The 19,647-nt window shown below is 34.5% G+C and overlaps 2 protein-coding genes across 3 annotated transcripts in view; both read left to right on the forward strand.

Annotated features, from left to right (window-relative positions):
- LOC125651918 (solute carrier family 35 member F6-like) overlaps window positions 1-2,523 on the forward strand; it is a 46,435-nt gene extending 43,912 nt beyond the window's left edge. The window contains exons 13-14 of one of the 2 annotated variants that reach the window (XR_008803385.1): window positions 865-1,124; window positions 1,838-2,523. Coding sequence is in view for 1 of the 2 variants with exons in the window: in XM_056166653.1 (XP_056022628.1) it covers window positions 865-1,073 (209 nt within the window). In the remaining variant the exon portion in view is untranslated. Of the gene's footprint in view, window positions 1-864 lie in introns of both variants that reach the window. The other variant, XM_056166653.1, reaches the window with a different exon arrangement.
- Window positions 2,524-9,028: 6,505 nt separating this feature from the next.
- On the forward strand, window positions 9,029-10,708 carry LOC130055128 (paired box protein Pax-9-like). Its single transcript, XM_056166654.1, has 2 exons — window positions 9,029-10,083; window positions 10,444-10,708. Exons 1-2 carry the CDS (start codon window positions 9,032-9,034, stop codon window positions 10,706-10,708), a joined length of 1,317 nt encoding a protein of 438 aa, XP_056022629.1. The 5' UTR covers window positions 9,029-9,031.
- Window positions 10,709-19,647: the final 8,939 nt, after the last annotated feature.

Genomic DNA, 19,647 nt, shown 5'->3' on the forward strand with positions numbered 1-19,647 from the left:
GGGGTTGCCTAAAAGCTCCGTGTAAAAGCTATAGTTTTTGGAGCCTGTATTTTTGATGTAGATTTTATGGATCAGCATAGAATTTTGAATAAATATGTGAAATTTCATAGAATTAGTTTTTATACACCCGTCTTAAGACGGTCGTATTATGGTATGGCGTTCATGTCCGTCCGTCTGTTAGCTTTTTCGTGTCCGACCCGTAACTTAAATACTACAAGGCCTAGAATCATCAAACTTTGTCTGTAGATACATCTTGGGTAGAAGGTGTGTCGCACATTAAATCCAGGTCACTGTGACTTTTCATTAAGAAGATATCCATCTGTCTGTCCGTCTGTTAGCTTTTTCGTGTCCGACCCATAACTTAAATACTACAAGGCCTAGAATCATCAAACTTTGTCTGTAGATACATCTTGGGTAGAAGGTGTGTCGCACATTAAAACCAGGTCACTCTGACTTTTCATTAAGAAGATATGGCCATATATGGCAAAAACTTGTCCGGCTCATAACTTGAAAACTATTAGACCTAGAATCACCAAAATTGGTCAACTAATGCATCTTAGGTAGAAGGTGTGTCGCATCCTACTTTAAGGTCACGGTGACATTTAATTAAGGTGATACAAAAAAAAATGTTTTAATGGGTACAATCTATACTGTTAACAATATGTGACGGGCGTATCATGTGCCGTGGCGGTGCACTTTATTATTACAGAGTACTCTGAACGTGTCGGCAAATTCGATGCTGAGAATTTTCATTACATTGGACAATTAGAAAATAATTTTGTGTTTAAGCAGTGAAACTTTGTACAATTTTTGATTTAGATGCGATATGTGCACTTATTAATCTGTCTGTTGTGTTTGTATCAGTGGATGGTTTCCTGTTCCTGATGATAGGCACAGCTCTTTATAATGAGCTCATCCACGTAGACTGCATTCCCTGCCTCCGACAGCCAATCAAAGATGTTGAGTACAGTGTCAACACCAGTCCTCGTCACCACGGAAACATACAAAGTGCCGAATTCTCCGACTCTGATGAAATTAACACTTCTGAAAGGACGCCATTGATACAGGATTAAAGTATACCTTAGTAGAAAACTTGTTTTTTGTCAGGACCATAAACTTTCTGTGTAAGTTACAAGTAGCATTATACATACAATTGATTATTCCATTATTTTTATACACCTGTCTTTTCATGGGTCATATTATGCTATTGGCTCGCCTGTCTGTATGTACAACTGTTAGCTTTTTCATGTATGGGTCATCTCTTTCATACTGTGAAGCTTAGGACTATCATACCTGATTAGTTGATGCATCTTGGGTGGGGGGTTAAAGTGTATCATGACCCAAAAGTAGGTCATTGTATCATGACCCAAAAATAGGTCACTGTGGCCTAATAGAATTTCATACTCGTATACATTTGAATACATACTCAATTATGTCCAGATCATGTTTTGCACGCTGTGATATTTATGACCATCAAACTTTGTCAGTTGATGCATCTTGGTGGGGTGGGGGGTCATGACCATATGCATAGTTCCTCCTGTATACCAGTATCTATAATCCCAAAACATTTTCAGCAGAATTAGGGCATGTACATATGTATATACTTTGTGTTGTTTTCACAGTTCTTCAAATCAGGAAAGTGTGATTTATATCAGGGATAGATAATGGTTCTGTTATTGATCAGCTCTTGAATGATAATTACTTATTGCTTGTGAAAATTCAAAGGAAGAAAAAAACTTTAAAAAGCAGCAATATATCTTGAATGACATTCCTCAAACATGCACTGTTTATTTTTCAAACTTCACATTAAGATTAAGTTGAGATATATTAATTGCAGACTCAAGGAAAAACCTTCAAGTGAAAATATGAGTAGCAGTTGAATTTTCGTAAGTTTACTCTTTTGTTTATAATGCATGAACAATATTAGGTACTGTATTGTTTAATCATGAATGTTCATACATGTAATTGTTTATTTCCTGTGATATTTCTATAAAAACATTAAAATTTATATATGTTGTGTGGAAAAGTGGTTTCAGTATTTTTTTTAATTTTTAATTTTTTGGGTTTTTGTTGTTGTATATTTTGAAACTTTCTCTATTTCCTTTTTGGAAGGTATTTTCATTGTATATATTCATTGTAAAATTACTCAACTGACTATATAGAATTGAGAAAATATTGTTCAAGTAATATAACAAAAGATGAAAAATTATTTTTGTATATGAGTATATGTTTTGATAATATGAAATAGAAGTATTATATGGGTGAATAGTGATATTGTTGTACAGTATGCTTGCATTCAGTCGTAGCTATAGAGTTTCAGGTACATGTTATGAACAATGGAACCTTGTGAGGAAATGTTCAGAAAATTTATATAATTGATAAAAAGATACTCAATATAGGTTATGTATATACTGTAATGATGTGCATTGTATATTTTTATGTTTGGATACAATCTCTTTTTTAGAAATATAAATTTTCAACATTGTGTATTGTTTTCATGGAACATAAATATATGTGACTTCAGACAGACTTTATTTATTTATATTGTGTTGAAATAAGTTAAAGACATATAGAACAGGCAGTATGTACAAGTATCCATCAATGGCAGATCACTAAGCATAAACGACTACATGAAACATATAATCCTTCTTGCTTTTGGTAAGTGTCCATGTACAAAAAATAATACACTAATAAATAGATTAAATCAAGGAACCGACAACCTCCAACTACAAGTGTACTGGAATGTGTGTGTGTGTATAAAAAGCACAGAGAAATTCATTATTATATGGATGCCCACTTCTGCCCCTGCTTGGGGTTGAATTCACAACCTGTGGAACCAAATCTCCTAGCAACGTGTGACCAGTGCGCTAGACCACTCGACTATCTAGTCAAGTAAAAAAAAGCTTGCTTTCGATGATGATGGAATTCTCGCCACGCTGTCACACGCTACACAGTCATTGAATATGGAAATGGGATACAGTTATTTGATGTAAATTATATATATTCACACACACACATCATGTGCTGACGTCATAATGCTTAACAGTATATTTAGAGTGAGAATGAGGACAATCAAGAGGTATAACAGTTTGAAAACAAATTTAAGAACACCATGAACATACAAAATACACATCAGAACACCATGAACATACATAATACACATCAGAACACCATGAACATACATAATACACATCAGAACACCATCAACATACATAATACACATCAGAACACCATCAACATATATAATACACATCAGAACATGAACATACATAATACACATCAGAACATGAACATACATAATACACATCAGAACAAATGAACATACATAATACACATCAGAACATGAACATACATAATACACATCAGAACACCATGAACATTCCTAATACACATATGAACATACATAATACACATCAGAACACCATGAACATACATAATACACATCAGAACATGAACATACATAATACACATCAGAACACCATGAACATACATAATACACATCAGAACATGAACATACATAATACACATCAGAACATGAACATACATAATACACATCAGAACATGAACATACATAATACACATCAGAACATGAACATACATAATACACATCAGAACATGAACATACATAATACACATCAGAACAAATGAACATACATAATACACATCAGAACATGAACATACATAATACACATCAGAACACCATGAACATACATAATACACATCAGAACATGAACATACATAATACACATCAGAACATGAACATACATAATACACATCAGAACACCATCAACATATATAATACACATCAGAACATGAACATACATAATACACATCAGAACATGAACATACATAATACACATCAGAACACCATGAACATACATAATACACATCAGAACATGAACATACATAATACACATCAGAACACCATGAACATACATAATACACATCAGAACATGAACATACATAATACACATCAGAACATGAACATACATAATACACATCAGAACACCATGAACATACATAATACACATCAGAACACCACGAACATGCATAATACACATCAGAACACCATGAACATACATAATACGTTTGCAAAATGTCAAAAAATCCTTTAAAATCACGTTCCTATCTTCATAAATTTTAAGAAAGTCTATCTTTTAAATCCAAAAAGCCTAAGAATTTGATCCCTCCATGTTCTGCGCGGTTTGACCATACAGAGTTCTTCTGCAGGAGAAAATCCCGTGGGGCTGACGAAACTATACGGTAAAGGCCTTGGTTTCGCGGGCTTGGTCTCCTCTTCTTTGCTCTTGGTGGCATCCTGGGATTCTGGTGCAAGTTTAAAGGTTTCTATACTCGACAGAAACAGCTTTCGGGGAATAAACTTTTGTATTTTCCCTGTTTCTAATGCAGCAAGATCCCCAGGTTTGTCCAATCCAAATTTGACTGACTTGGTTTTCTGTTTTAACTCTTGTAATTTAACAGGTTTCTGTAAACATTTGTTTTCCTGACTCGCATCTGAGGTGTTCACAATTTTTGTTTCTTCCAAAACACTGCCGTCATCCTGATCTAATTTCTGGACTGTTATGTCTTTGAGAACTATTGCACATGCATTTTCGATAATGTTCACGATGTATACTGCAACATCCTCTGTTTTTATATCAAGTTCTTCGCCACTTATTTTAGGAACTGAATGTGTGATTTGTCCGCTCTCAAAGGCTGCCTTGTCTTCTGACTTTTCCTCCAGCATTGCCTTTTTTGTCCCCGTGCTTGTCTCAAAGACATTTCTCTTCCTTTCCTTCGGTTTATGTAACTGCAAGAAATAATCATTATCAGCCCATGACGGCAGGAATGAAGACACATTTGCATTGACAGCTTTTAAAATTTCAATTTTCGAGATGGTCTCCTTAACTTGTTCATAAGGTACAAAGTCATTTTTCATATCATTGTCGTCTGTCATAGAGCGGAAAACATTTCTAGAGATCATCTTTTGATTTTCCATTTGCATTTTATCGCCTCCAAGCAATCACACGGTATGTTTATGTTTGGTCGCAAGGGTGAATGTGTTACGTCGTACACATTATGACGTGCTGTACATTGTGACGTAATAAATTGGTGACGTTTAAGAAATCAGATATTCTCTGAAAGAAGAGCATACACTTTCACCTCTTTCCTGTCCTGTTTTTCACTCACAAAGCATATGCTTAGTGTACAGTAAATGATTAATGTCAACCATTAATTTTTCATTTCATGAAAACGAATTCTTGAAATGAATTGATGATCATTGGGATAAAAAAAAAAAAAAAGAAAAAAAAAAGAAGCACTAAATACTATAGCAGCACCTCTTATCACATGAGCTTGAAAAATCATCTCAGGCGACCTAAAAAAAAACCACCAAAAAACGAGGGTTAAGGGTTTTTTCACAAACGCCCCATAGTTATTGATAAATTTTCATAAGATATAAAGTATTCATCTAAATATTAAAAAAAATTTAGGACTTGAAATTTGTTGTGAAGGGGGAAATTGGGTATCTAGTGTAGGGTTCTATCTAAAAACACATTTCATTTATTGTCGGGTGAAAATAACCGAAACAAATGTTCAATATAATTTTTTTTCTTTGTATGAGAATACCAAAACCAATACAAAGCTTGCAAATGGTCCCAGTAAAGCATATACGAGATTTTTTGTTTATTATCTGTGTTAGTATCTTTGAAAACGCTAAAGGGTCTCTTTTTGATATTTCATGTGCTTGAAAAACAGCATATAAAGTAAAATCTGAGAAATATTAGAATTATCAACTAAATCATTAGATAACCACACCATAGATATGCAGCCGAAAAATATACATGTAATCTCGTCTGTGCAGTCTGGCAATTAGACTCATTTGGGAAAAGTTTTTGGCCAAATAAAATTAATTAACATTAAAAGATTGTCATTAACAATACATTATATATCCAAGACACCCATGGAATTCAGGTCTGAATTATTTACAAAACCTATTGTCGTCTCTTTCAAGTTCACCAAAAGTGTTCTTTATCAACGTTTAATAGATAACTTTTGTTTACAATCATATCTCAAAAGACCAATCAACTTAAAAGGGAAAAAAATTATCCTTAAATTCAGAACGTCTTCACATTCTTTGAATATTGAAAAAGGCAGGCACAATAATGTTTTAAGGACTGCGAGGCTTTGTAAATTATGTGATTATAATGATATAGAAGATGAGTTTCATTTTATCCTGAAATGTCCATTTTACAACGATTTGAGAAAGAAATATATTAAGGGTTTTTATTACACAAAACCAAGTGTCTTTAAATTAGTTAAGCTCCTTAGTGTAGACAATACTAAAGAACTCAATAACTTGGGAAAATTCTTAGTACAAGCTGTGAAAATACGAAGTTTAGCATTGTAAGTCAAAAATGTAATTATAGTATTTTTCTAATAACATGTGCATCTCATAATGTGATTACATGTATATTATTTTATATTTGTATTTCTTTTCCTTCTATCTTCTCCTATCCACTCACCTGTTGTTTTATCTTATTCAATTAGATATATTGTGTATATACATGTACATGTACTAGATGTATTCCGATGAGTTGTATAACTCAAGGACAATAAAGAATTGAATTGAATTTATGTTCACTAGACTTTTGAACATGGAAATTGTATTGATTAGAAATGATTAATTTTCGTTATTCAAAGTCTAACCTAATTAAAGTCATCATCGTCTAATTTTGATCTTTTTTTTTTTTTTTTTTTGCTCATTACAACCGTTACCTAATAGGTATGGAGGTGGCCGGTGTAAATTCACGGTGTTGACAGGATAATTGTTTAACTGCTGGGTAAAGAACTGACCGGTCACACCGGACCCTGTCCGTGGCGTGAAGACATGATGCACTGTAACACCTCGCATCATTAAAAAAAAACGTCAACACCATGTACATTTATCTGTAATTACAAGAATTTCTCAAATTAAAGCTGTTCTGGTTTTAAAGTTTGAATTCGTACTTTAACTAGTTTTGTTTTGAAAATGGTTCCCTCATATTGAATAAAATTGGAAATCATATTTAATGATTTAAAGCTAGAAAGCAATACGACATTTTTTCTTATAGGTTAATTCACCAGACATCATACAGCCTTTATCTACATAAAGGATGTTCTAAAGGTTTTCATATATATGAGAGAATTCAACACGAACGTAGAATCACGAGACTCCTCACCGTGGATCGACGTCAGGCTTTGGGTCGATCGATATTCAAATGAAAAGTTGAACATGTTGACGGAATTTAAATAGTCATTTATATTTTCTCAATTTAAAATAGCAATTTTTTGAATGAACATATTGAATACATAAAAAAGTTAATTCAAACACACTATCTTGCCAAAATAGCACACATCTCTCCTACATATAGTATTTCTTATAGATTAGAAAAGTATGTGTACATTAAGATAAAACGGTGTCCAATCCATGGTGAAAACAGGGGACAAGGACAAATAAAATGTTTTAGAGATGTAGTACAAAATTTATTGAGATTTATTTTTTACAAATGAAATTTCAATTTTAATCACAGGCATTTATCTATATATGTGAGAGTTGCCCTTGATAGAATGACCTATGAATTTAATTCAAAATGTCAAGTACGCCTAAAATGAAAGTTTCTTAAGTAATCTGATTTAAAGTTGTGCTTGAAATGCAAATTAAATCAAACTTTAACCGTCATATTCATTAGTATGGTTTGTTGTTCGGAATTATATATACATCCACAAAGTTTTATATCTCCTTGACGTTTTCTTGTGTTACAATGATGTCTCAAATTTGTACTATGTATGGTACCTGAATTTGTGAATAAACCCATCCCTAGATACTATACACGCTCCTGTCCTACATGTAGAAAACCACAGCAGTCAGTTGTACTATTGTATCCGATATATTTACAATACTGTCAAAATGAAAGTAATAACTTTCTAATTTATGAAAAGAAATACTAGTCTTTCAGAACTGTTACCATCTCCTAAAGAAGACAAAAAATTAGATAGAAGAAATTAGTAAAAGAAAAATGTAAACTTAATGAAGAATCTTCAATTAAAACATCTCCATTTTTATCATAAAACATGTTGCATGTATTTCTTCATTCTTAACCACATGTATTTGAACTCTGTCCAGTGCACCAGGTGCAGAGAGATAAATATTGAATCAATCCACCTTCAAAGTTTACAGTCTAAAATTTTAATTATTGTGTTTAATAATATCAATTTTTTGTGTTTAATTATTCCTGCGGGTCAGCTTCATTGAGTTTCACGGTGTTGACAAATTAATTACACAGAGGCGTAATGGCCAAGATAGCCGTGAAAAACGCCCGGGCCAGTGGTCACACTTTCTTATCCCAAGGCAATAATCTCGCGTGTGCTCAGGTCATTTTAGCAGTCTCCCGATTCCAACGATTTCATTGGTTGAAATACAAGGAGTCCACAATCTTTATAAACTGTTGAAGGTATGAATTTCAGCATCATTCGCTGATTGCATTTCGGAGCAAAGAAACAAAATCAGACATGGCAGGGCTTTATTCTTTACCACAGTCTGCCTTCTATCCCAGTCAACCAGCGGTTCAGCTTCCCACTTACGACTTCTCCGCTTTAAAGTTTCAGACAACAACTGCTTCCAATCAAGCATTCCAAGGTATAATAATTTCTTATTTTCTCCACGTCCTAAACCGATTAAACGCTGTAAAGTATACTTTCATACCCTCAACCCACACGCAAGCACGCACTCATATATATATATATATATATATATATATATATATATATATGTATATTTACTGACTTTCATCACGGTGACCCGAGTGGAATACAGCAAATCGTCACTCTCTTTTTTATATATATATGGAATGCGGTATCTTTGGAGATATACTGTTAAAGCATAACATGTGTAATAATTGTGATGCAAGCAATTCATAGCTATGAAAACGAAGCTAAATTGTTTTCTATACATCGTATTTTTTTCACTTTAGGTCAGACCGGAATAAATCAGATGGGTGGGGCCTATGTTAATGGCAAGGCACTTTCCGAGTCCGTGCGACGACAGATCGTAGAGATGTCCCAGAACAACATTCGTGCTTGCGACATCGCCAAGCAACTCAAAGTTTCACATGGATGTGTCAGCAAGCTGTTGAAGAAATATCGAAACACAGGTTCTTATAAAGCTGGCTCGACAGGTGGATCCAAGCCAAAGGTTGCCGTACCGGAAGTTGTGAAGATGATTATGGGATATAAAGATGAAAATCCCACCATATTTGCCTGGGAGATACGGGAGAGGCTGATTAAAGAGAGAAAGGTTACAAAGTTTAACATCCCAAGCATAAGTTCCATCAACAGGATCTTGCGTATCAATCCATCCGACACAACCCGGCGTTCCTCCTTGGGATCTAGTTCTTCCCCGTCATCATCTGAAAGTTCTGTAAGCCCACCCATCCTTGTCAAGCGCTCCCCCGTTGGTTATAGTATCAATGCTATCTTAGGGCACCAGAATGCACCAGAGAATTCTGAAGTTTCCTCAACACCGATAATGCCTCAACTGCGGAAACGGAAGTTTGGTGAAATTGATGATGGCGATGATATTCTGAAAATTGCAGTTAAATCGGCTCGTCTGATAGAGGAGGATGAACCCCCAGAAAAAACAACAGAGAAATCGGATAGTACCGGATGTTCATTGCCAGCTGCTCCACAACCGCCCACTACTGATCTCTGCAAAGATCTGGGCTCTCTCCTTGATATGCTTCCATGGGTGCCTTCACAAATCTCCTCATTCAAAAGTAATCCTGCGAATCAGTTGGACGACTCCTTTGCTTCTCTCATTGGTTCCAATAAAGGCACATTAGGCAAAGATATCCAGGAAAATCAAACAGCACCTGACGAGAAAGAACAACACCAGTTACATGCGGTGGATATATCAAAGTCAAGCGTTCCAAAGATTGAGATGTTTCACACTTCTCTGCCAGCAGTCCAGCCTCACGAGAGTTCCTACTCTCAGCAGAAGTCACAGACCAGCGAGACAACAGTTCCGAGACCTGTACCATCATTCACGTGCTCCTCTGGGGCAGTGCCTGTACCATCATTCACGTGCTCCTCTGGGGCAGTGCCTGTACCATCATTCACGTGCTCCTCTGGGGCAGTGCCTGTACCATCATTCACGTGCTCCTCTGGGGCAGTGCCTGTACCATCATTCACGTGCTCCTCAGGGGCAGTACCTGTACCATCAACCACGTGTTCCTCAGGGGCAGTACTTATGCCATCATTCACATGCTCCTCAGGGGCAGTACCTGTACCATCAACCACGTGTTCCTCAGGGGCAGTACTTATGCCATCATTCACATGCTCCTCTGGGGCAGTGCCTGTACCATCATCCACGTGCTCCTCAGGGGCAGTACCTATGCCATCATTCAGCTGTTCCTCTGGGGCAGTGCCTAACAACCGTCCAGTTCCATCCACACCCTTCTACCCCGTGCCTTCCTGCTCGCAGCCCTTCATCACTGGTCTACCTTCCTACAGTTATCCAAGCTACGTCCCACCACCGTATGTAACAAACCAGAGGAGTCTCTACCCGGCTACCTCTTTCTCTTCGGATCCCCTCGCTTCAGCTTTCCATGCTCCGATCTCGACTTACACGGGATACCCAAGTTCATCTTATCCATATTTTTATCAACAGTAAGCGAAGTCACCTGTTATGTGTATAAATGTATCAAATTGCCAGAGAGTAATATATAGTTATTATTTATTTTTTGTAAATAAATTCTATGCACCTTTCTTTAATTCTATGCACCTTTCTTTAATATATGTAAGCAGAAAAATGTTGGCACTTTTCATTGATTTTTCGAATTTTTGTAATAAAAAATAAAGGAACAGAACTCCATGTATCACTAGTTTATATCTCTACTTTTAGAAAAGATCTTAATTTTTCGATCGTATAGGAAGGAAATACATGTACTATAATGGTGCATTTTAAACATGTTATCCAAAACGTCAAGTACTCCGTATCTCAACAAACAAAAGGCTTTTGCCGTAAAGGTCAGTTTTGACATGGCTTCAAGATGTGCTGAAAAAATACACGTAAAAAGTTTGGTGTGTGATTTGTACTTTATCTGCTGTGGCAAACTTGTACTCATACAGTATCGGTCGCGGGGATCAGTGGTCGGAGCGTTCCCCTCTTGACCGGAAGATCCTGGGTTCGAGTACCGCTCGCTTGTGGATTATTCCCTTGAATGATATACGCATCGGGTTAAATACAACTTTTAGACTTGGTCGTTGGTTGATTAAGGTTTGTGATATTTGCGACAGTACGTGTGGCGATTTTGGTATCTACATAGGTGACCTTGTGACCTACATGCACATATAACCTTTTGACCTTATTCGGGCTTGTGATTAATCCAAACAAAGAGGATATGCAATGTTGGCAATAGTTTAATGGGTTTTACTGTTATGCTAGAATGAGCTACAATCTAGCCTTTTTGGCGAGATAATGCGTGAGAGCTTCTGAGAGTTTCTGTCCTGCTACATTTACCCACGGTCATGGAAAACCATTTAATTAATTCAACACTGTCGCATTCTCTAATTACATGTATTTTTAAATGAAGTATTAGTATTTCAAGATATTTTTAACCGAAGTATTGTCAGCAATACTACCAATTAAAATTTGCTCTATGATCAGAATGGGAGGTGTAATTTAACATCCTTTTGAAGGTGTAACTGTAATCATTTAAAGCTGCATGCGTTGCAAATATTTAGAGAGCGTCACAATTGTTTAGATTTAAGATTTTTTTCCCCCAATTATGGGCCCATATTGTATAATGAAAGCACCATGTCTATCATGAAACACCAAGTTGAAGCGTTAAGTTCTCTATATCTTTAAATAATTAGCGATATATCATTAACGAAATTTAAGATATCCGTTATTTTAAATAGAGAATTCTCTAATTTATTTGGGAATACTTGAATTATTCATATCTGTGAATAGATTTGAGTGGCTGTTATAATTTGATTCAAAGTAATTTAATTGAAATTAACTGTTTTTTTTTTTTTCAAAGTGATAAGATGAAGATGGTCTTTCATATCAAAGAAAGCTGGTAAACACATAAATGCATTGTACTGAGTGCAATTCTCTTTAATGAAAGCAATTTAAAAGATGTCGTTACATTAAATTACAAGAGACGGTCAAAAACTAATTTCAACCAAAAAAATAGAACCATCAGATGCGGATCAAGGAATTGAAGTCAGTGGCGGAGGCAACTTCATGAGGCAAGGGTCTGCGGCTGGGGGCTGACTTAAGGTCTCCAATGGGTCCAGGGCAAAATCCTGGTGGGGTTAAGGGGGCGATGTCCCTGGAAGCTCCTGCATTTTCTATAGGGCTTGAAATATGTCTTTTATGTAGTAATTTTTACTATTTTCTGTCATTTTTAATGAGGTGAAATTAATTAAATGACACAAATGCTAAGAGTTTTTGGAATAAAATATAAGTTCTCCTAATAAAAGTAACAATGAATCAAAAGATCTCGTCATTTATTTCACTGAGAGTGGGAAAAATTATTCCTTCTTTTATCGAATTTGTTTTTAAAACAAAAGACCATGATTCACTTAAAACTAGAAAATTTTAGTAGGGGTGTGTGTCTGCCATTGACTATTAAAACAATGTTAGAGCACTGGGATAGAAGAAATCCCGGTCGTATCACCGTAATTAGATCACTTATTTTATCTTGTAATTTGGTACATTTATTTATTGCTATATCTAAAGATATCGATATCATTCAACAAATAGATCACATTTTGTTTGAATTCTTATGGAAGAGTCCTGTTCCCAAAATTAAGGGAACAAAATGTACACAGGATTATGAAATGGGGAGGAGTTAAAATGACTGATATCGAGAATTCTATATACATCATAAAATATCTTGAGGAAAAATTACTTAAAGGCCGAGATGATTTAAATTCACTTGGCCTGTGAACCCCCTGTCAATCAATTAAAATTAATCATCGGATTGGATTTTTAGATATATAGACATTTAGATTTATCGACGACGTTTTGTTTATTATCAGTAAAATCGTTTCGATTTTTAAAATTTCACAAACAAATGCAATCTGAAACAAATTTTAAAAGTGACAGTTTTTAATAGAAAACTCGAAGAAATGTTCATGCTGAATTTATTTTGTTTCACGAAGGCAGTTTTTTTTCTGAAATTCAGGGATATCCTCCTATTTTAACGCTAAAAATTCTTGTTAATACACGTCTTTTAAACTTGTAAAAAATGATTGAATCAAGACCTAAGTTCCAATTGGTTTTATTATATAGTAAATAACTTTATTTTATCGATCTTTCACGCAACACCTTTAGGGAAATTAACATGAGACTTGCAACACCTTTTTAATTATGATTACATACGCCAAAGAAATCTTGTTTTCAGCTGTGTACCATTTTACCAGGGGGTAAAACTCCAAACATGGTGAGAAAAGGTTCTGCAAAATGACAGGCGGTATTGATATCAAGGTTTTTACTTCCGGCAACTTTATGCTCTACAGAATTTGGAGATCTATGCAAGTCTATAAAACTTGCTTTCGATGACGATGGAATTCTCGCAACACTGTCACACGCTACACAGTCATTTAGAATGGAAATGGGATACAGCTATTTAACGTACATAAGAGGATCATACAAGATACACATTGCATTTGAAATATTTTATATAAAGCACAGAAATAGCAATGAACTCTTAAATGAACATTACTACCCTAAGTGAAGAAATATTTGATATAAAGCACAGGAAATTTCACTTTATTTGGATACCCACTTCCGCCCCTACTCGGAGTTGAACTCACGACCTGCGGAACCAAATCTCCTAGCAGCTTGTAACCAACACGCTAGACCGCTCGACTATCTAAGCAAGTCTATAATTACTAGGGACTGGACTTAATGACCAATTCATGACATCGATTTAGACAGGCTAGTCTCGTGCTTGAATTCAACTTCTTTGTAGATGGTAAATCAACATTGGACATTCCTTTATAAACTTTAATTAGGCCTAATGCATGCTAACCAATGATTTCTTTTACTGTAAATGTTTGTAAATAAATTGAAAAATCGTTGTAATTGTGTGTAATTGATTTTTGCTGGACTTAAAAAGGTGATTCCGACCCATAACAATGTTATGTTTAACCCTACAATTCAACACAATTTGAACACTTTGTGTTTAATGTACAAGTCCCAGATGTCTATTATAGAACCACGCGTTTTGATACAAATAATTTTCTCAAGATCGGTAAAGTTGGCTACTAGTAACCAGCTACTAGTAACTGGCTACTTAAAAAGAGAAAAGTTGGCTACTAGTAGCCAGCTACTTGAACCAGGAAAAGTTAGCTACTAGTAGCCAGTTACTAGTAGCCAGCTACTAAAAGTATGAAAAGTTAGCTACTCGTAGCCAGCTACTACAAAATATAAAAGTTATAATTACTGATAGCTCGCTACCAGATAAAAGTTAATGAGTTTGAAAATTATTATCTATCAGATTTATTTCTAAAGAGGACGAGGAGTCGTATGAAATTTCATGCTCAATTATCCCCAATTACATAACATTGCAATGCAAAATATGAATAAACTTTTTCAACTGAGTGTTTACTTTAAAAGTGATACGGATTGAATTCAGACCTTCAATCATTTGATATACCATCCATTTTGAGATATCTGCTACTTTTACAATTTGATTCGAGTTACCCTGAAATTTCAACATAAGTGTGAATACCGTAAGAAACTTTATGTTTGACTTTATGTTTGTATTAGATATCTGACGAATTTACGACTATACATATGGCAAGAAGTGATAGATGGTGTTTTGGTACTCCACGAATTTTCAGATATCGCTCTTTAGGAAATCAGTTACTTATACATTTTGATTATCGGTACAATGAAATTTCAAGATCCGTGTGAATACCTTAAGGAACTCCGTGTTTATATCATAAATTTAACTAACTTACAACGATACGTATGGCAAGTAGTGATATTGGGTATCGTGATATGTCATCAATTTTCAGATATCACGCTTAAGGAAGTCAGCTACTTATACCTTTTGATGGCAGGTAAACTGAAATTTCAAGTTTTTCGCAAATATCTTAAGGAACTCTGAGTTTGTATTAGATATCTGACGAATTTACAATTATCAAAGTGAAGAAGAGTGATATTAGGTATCTTGACATGCCATAAATTTCCAGATATCACGCTTAAGGAAGTCAGCTACTTATACCTTTTGATTCCTGGTATCCTGAAATTTCACGTTTTTCATAAATATCTTAAAGAACCCTGTGCTTGTATTAGATATCTGACGAGTTTACAACTATCCATGTGAAGTGGAGTGGTACTAGGTATCTTGATATGCCATTAATTTTGAGATACCACGCTTAAGGAAGTCAACTACTTATACCTTTTGATTGCAGGTAACCTGAAAATTAAAGTTTTTAGAAAATATATTAAGGAACTCCGTCTTTGTTTGAAATATCTGATTAATTTACCAATGCACATATGACAAAATCTGATACTAGGTATCTTGATATGCCATCATTTTTCAGATATCACGCTTAAGGAAGTCAGCTACATATACCTTTTGATGGCAGGTAAACTGAAATTTCAAGTTTTTCGCAAATATCTTAAGGAACTCTGTATTTGTATTAGATATCTGACTAATTTACAACTACCCACGTGAAGTGGTGTGATATTAGATATCTTGATATGCCAACAATTTTCGGATATCATACTTAACGAAGTCAGCTACTTATACCTTTTGATTCCTGGTAACCTGAAATTTCAAGTTTTCCGTAGATATCTTAAAGAACGCCTTGTTTGTATTAGATATCTGACTAATTTACAACTATCCATGTTAAGTGGAAGGGTATTAGATATCTTGATATGCCATCAATTTTCAGATATCACCCTTAAGGAAGTCAGCTACTTATACCTTTTGATTGCAGGTAACATGAAATTTCAAGTTTTCTATCAATATTTTAAGGAACTCTGAGTTTGTATTAGATATCTGACGAATTTACAATTATCAAAGTGAAGAAGAATGATATTAGGTATCTTGACATGCCATAAATTTCCAGATATCACGCTTAAGGAAGTCAGCTACTTATACCTTTTGATTCCTGGTAACCTGAAATTTCACGTTTTTCATAAATATCTTAAAGAACTCTGTGTTTGTTTTAGATATCTGACGAGTTTACAACTATCCATGTGAAGTGGAGTGATATTTAGTATCTTAATATGCCATCAAATTTTAGATATCACGCTTAAGGAAGTCAGCTACTTATACCTTTTGATTGCAGGTAAACTCAAATTTAAAGTTGTTAGAAGATAGTTTAAGGAGCTCCTTGTTTGTTTTAGATATCTGATTAATTTACCAATGCACACATGACAAGATGTGATATTAGGTATCTTGATATGCCATCAATTTTCAGATATCAGGTTTAACGAAGTCAGCTACTTATACCTTTTGACTCTAGGTAGCCTGAAATTTCAAGTTTTTCATAAATATCTTAAAGAACTCTGTGCTTGTATTAGATATCTGACTAGTTTACAACTATCCATGTGAAGTGGAGTGGTACTAGGTATCTTGATATGCCATAAATTTCTAGATATCACGCTTAAGGAAGTCAGCTACTTATACCTTTTGATTCCTGGTAACCTGAAATTTCAAGTTTTTCATAAATATCTTAAAGAACTCCTTGTTTGTATTAGATATCTGACAAATTTACAACTATCCATGTAAAGTGGAATGGTATTAGATATCTTGATATGCCATCAATTTTCAGATATCACCCTTAAGGAAGTCAGCTACTTATACCTTTTGATTACAGGTAACCTGAAATTTCAAGTTTTCAACAATAATTTAAGGAACTCTGAGTTTGTATTAGATATCTGACTAATTTACAACTATCCATATGAAGTGGAGTGGTATTAGGTATCTTGATATGCCATCAATTTTCAAATATCACCCTTGAGGAAGTTAGCTACTTATACTTTTTGATTCTAAGTAACCTGAAATTTGAAGTTTTCCGTAAATATCTTGAGGATCTCTTCGTTTGTATTAGATATCTGACTAACTTACAACCACCCACGTGAAGAAGAGTGATATTAGGTATCTTGATACCTATTATCATACCTCTTCACGTGGATAGTAGTTTACAGTCAGATATCTAACAGTTCCTTAAGCTATATACAAAACACTTTAAATTTCAAGATGTCTGGAATCAAAAGGTATAAGTAGCTGACTTCGTCGAACGTGATATCTCAAAATTGATGGCATATCAAGATACCTAGTACCACTCCACTTCACATGGATAGTTGTAAACTAGTCAGATATCTAATACAAGCACAGAGTTCTTTAAGATATTTATGAAAAACTTGAAATTTCAGGCTACCTAGAGTCAAAAGGTATAAGTAGCTGACTTCGTTAAACCTGATATCTGAAAATTGATGGCATATCAAGATACCTAATATCACATCTTGTCATGTGTGCATTGGTAAATTAATCAGATATCTAAAACAAACAAGGAGCTCCTTAAACTATCTTCTAACAACTTTAAATTTGAGTTTACCTGCAATCAAAAGGTATAAGTAGCTGACTTCCTTAAGCGTGATATCTAAAATTTGATGGCATATTAAGATACTAAATATCACTCCACTTCACATGGATAGTTGTAAACTCGTCAGATATCTAATACAAGCACATAGTTCTATAAGATATTTATGAAAAACGTGAAATTTCAGGATACCAGGAATCAAAAGGTATAAGTAGCTGACTTCCTTAAGCGTGATATCTGGAAATTTATGGCATGTCAAGATACCTAATATCACTCTTCTTCACTTTGATAATTGTAAATTCGTCAGATATCTAATACAAACTCAGAGTTCATTAAAATATTGATAGAAAACTTGAAATTTCAGGTTACCTGTAATCAAAAGGTATAAGTAGCTGACTTCGTTAAGTATGATATCCGAAAATTGTTGGCATATCAAGATATCTAATATCACACCACTTCACTTGGGTAGTTGTAAATTAGTCAGATATCTAATACAAATACAGAGTTCCTTCAGATATTTGCGAAAACTTGAAATTTCAGTTTACCTGCCATCAAAAGGTATATGTAGTTGACTTCCTTAAGCGTGATATCTGAAAATTGATGGCATATCAAGATACCTAGTACCACTCCACTTCACATGGATAGTTGTAAACTCGTCAGATATCTAATACAAGCACAGGGTTCTTTAAGATATTTATGAAAAACTTGAAATTTCAGGATACCAGGAATCAAAAGGTATAAGTAGCTGACTTCCTTAAGGGTGATATCTGAAAATTGATGGCATATCAAGATATCTAATATCCTTCCACTTCACATGGATAGTTGTAAATTTGTCAGATATCTAATACAAACAAGGAGTTCTTTAAGATATTTATGAAAAACTTGAAATTTCAGGTTACCAGGAATCAAAAGGTATAAGTAGCTGACTTCCTTAAGCGTGATATCTAGAAATTGATGGCATATCAAGATACCTAGTACCACTCCACTTCACATGGACAGTTGTAAACTAGTCAGATATCTAAAACAAACACAGAGTTCTTTAAGATATTTATGAAAAACGTGAAATTTCAGGATACCAGGAATCAAAAGGTATAAGTAGCTGACTTCCTTAAGCGTGATATCTGGAAATTTATGGCATGTCAAGATACCTAATATCATTCTTCTTCACTTTAATAATTGTAAATTCGTCAGATATCTAATACAAACTCAGAGTTCCTTAAAATATTGATAGAAAACTTGAAATTTCATGTTACCTGCAATCAAAAGGTATAAGTAGCTGACTTCCTTAAGAGTGATATCTGAAAATTGTTGGCATATCAAGATACCTAATACCATTCCACTTCACATGGATAGTTGTAAATTAGTCAGATATCTAATACAAACAAGGCGTTCTTTAAGATATCTACGGAAAACTTGAAATTTCAGGTTACCAGGAATCAAAAGGTATAAGTAGCTGACTTCGTTAAGTATGATATCCGAAAATTGTTGGCATATCAAGATATCTAATATCACACCACTTCACGTGGGTAGTTGTAAATTAGTCAGATATCTAATACAAATACAGAGTTCCTTAAGATATTTGCGAAAAACTTGAAATTTCAGTTTACCTGCCATCAAAAGGTATATGTAGCTGACTTCCTTAAGCGTGATATCTGAAAAATGATGGCATATCAAGATACCTAGTATCAGATTTTGTCATATGTGCATTGGTAAATTAATCAGATATTTCAAACAAAGACGGAGTTCCTTAATATATTTTCTAAAAACTTTAATTTTCAGGTTACCTGCAATCAAAAGGTATAAGTAGTTGACTTCCTTAAGCGTGGTATCTCAAAATTAATGGCATATCAAGATACCTAGTACCACTCCACTTCACATGGATAGTTGTAAACTCGTCAGATATCTAATACAAGCACAGGGTTCTTTAAGATATTTATGAAAAACGTGAAATTTCAGGATACCAGGAATCAAAAGGTATAAGTAGCTGACTTCCTTAAGCGTGATATCTGGAAATTTATGGCATGTCAAGATACC

Source organism: Ostrea edulis, chromosome 5, assembly GCF_947568905.1.
Source record: "Ostrea edulis chromosome 5, xbOstEdul1.1, whole genome shotgun sequence".
In the NCBI taxonomy this organism is placed as follows: Eukaryota; Metazoa; Mollusca; class Bivalvia; order Ostreida; family Ostreidae; genus Ostrea; species Ostrea edulis.

What these genes read in the sequence shown, in the direction of transcription:
- LOC130055128 (XM_056166654.1), top strand. Translation starts at nt 9,032, where the DNA reads ATGGGTGGGGCCTATGTTAATGGCAAGGCACTTTCCGAGTCCGTGCGA. An exon ending in AGACCTGTACCATCATTCAC is followed by an intron (nt 10,084 to 10,443) that starts GTGCTCCTCTGG and finishes GCCATCATTCAG; the next exon opens with CTGTTCCTCTGGGGCAGTGC.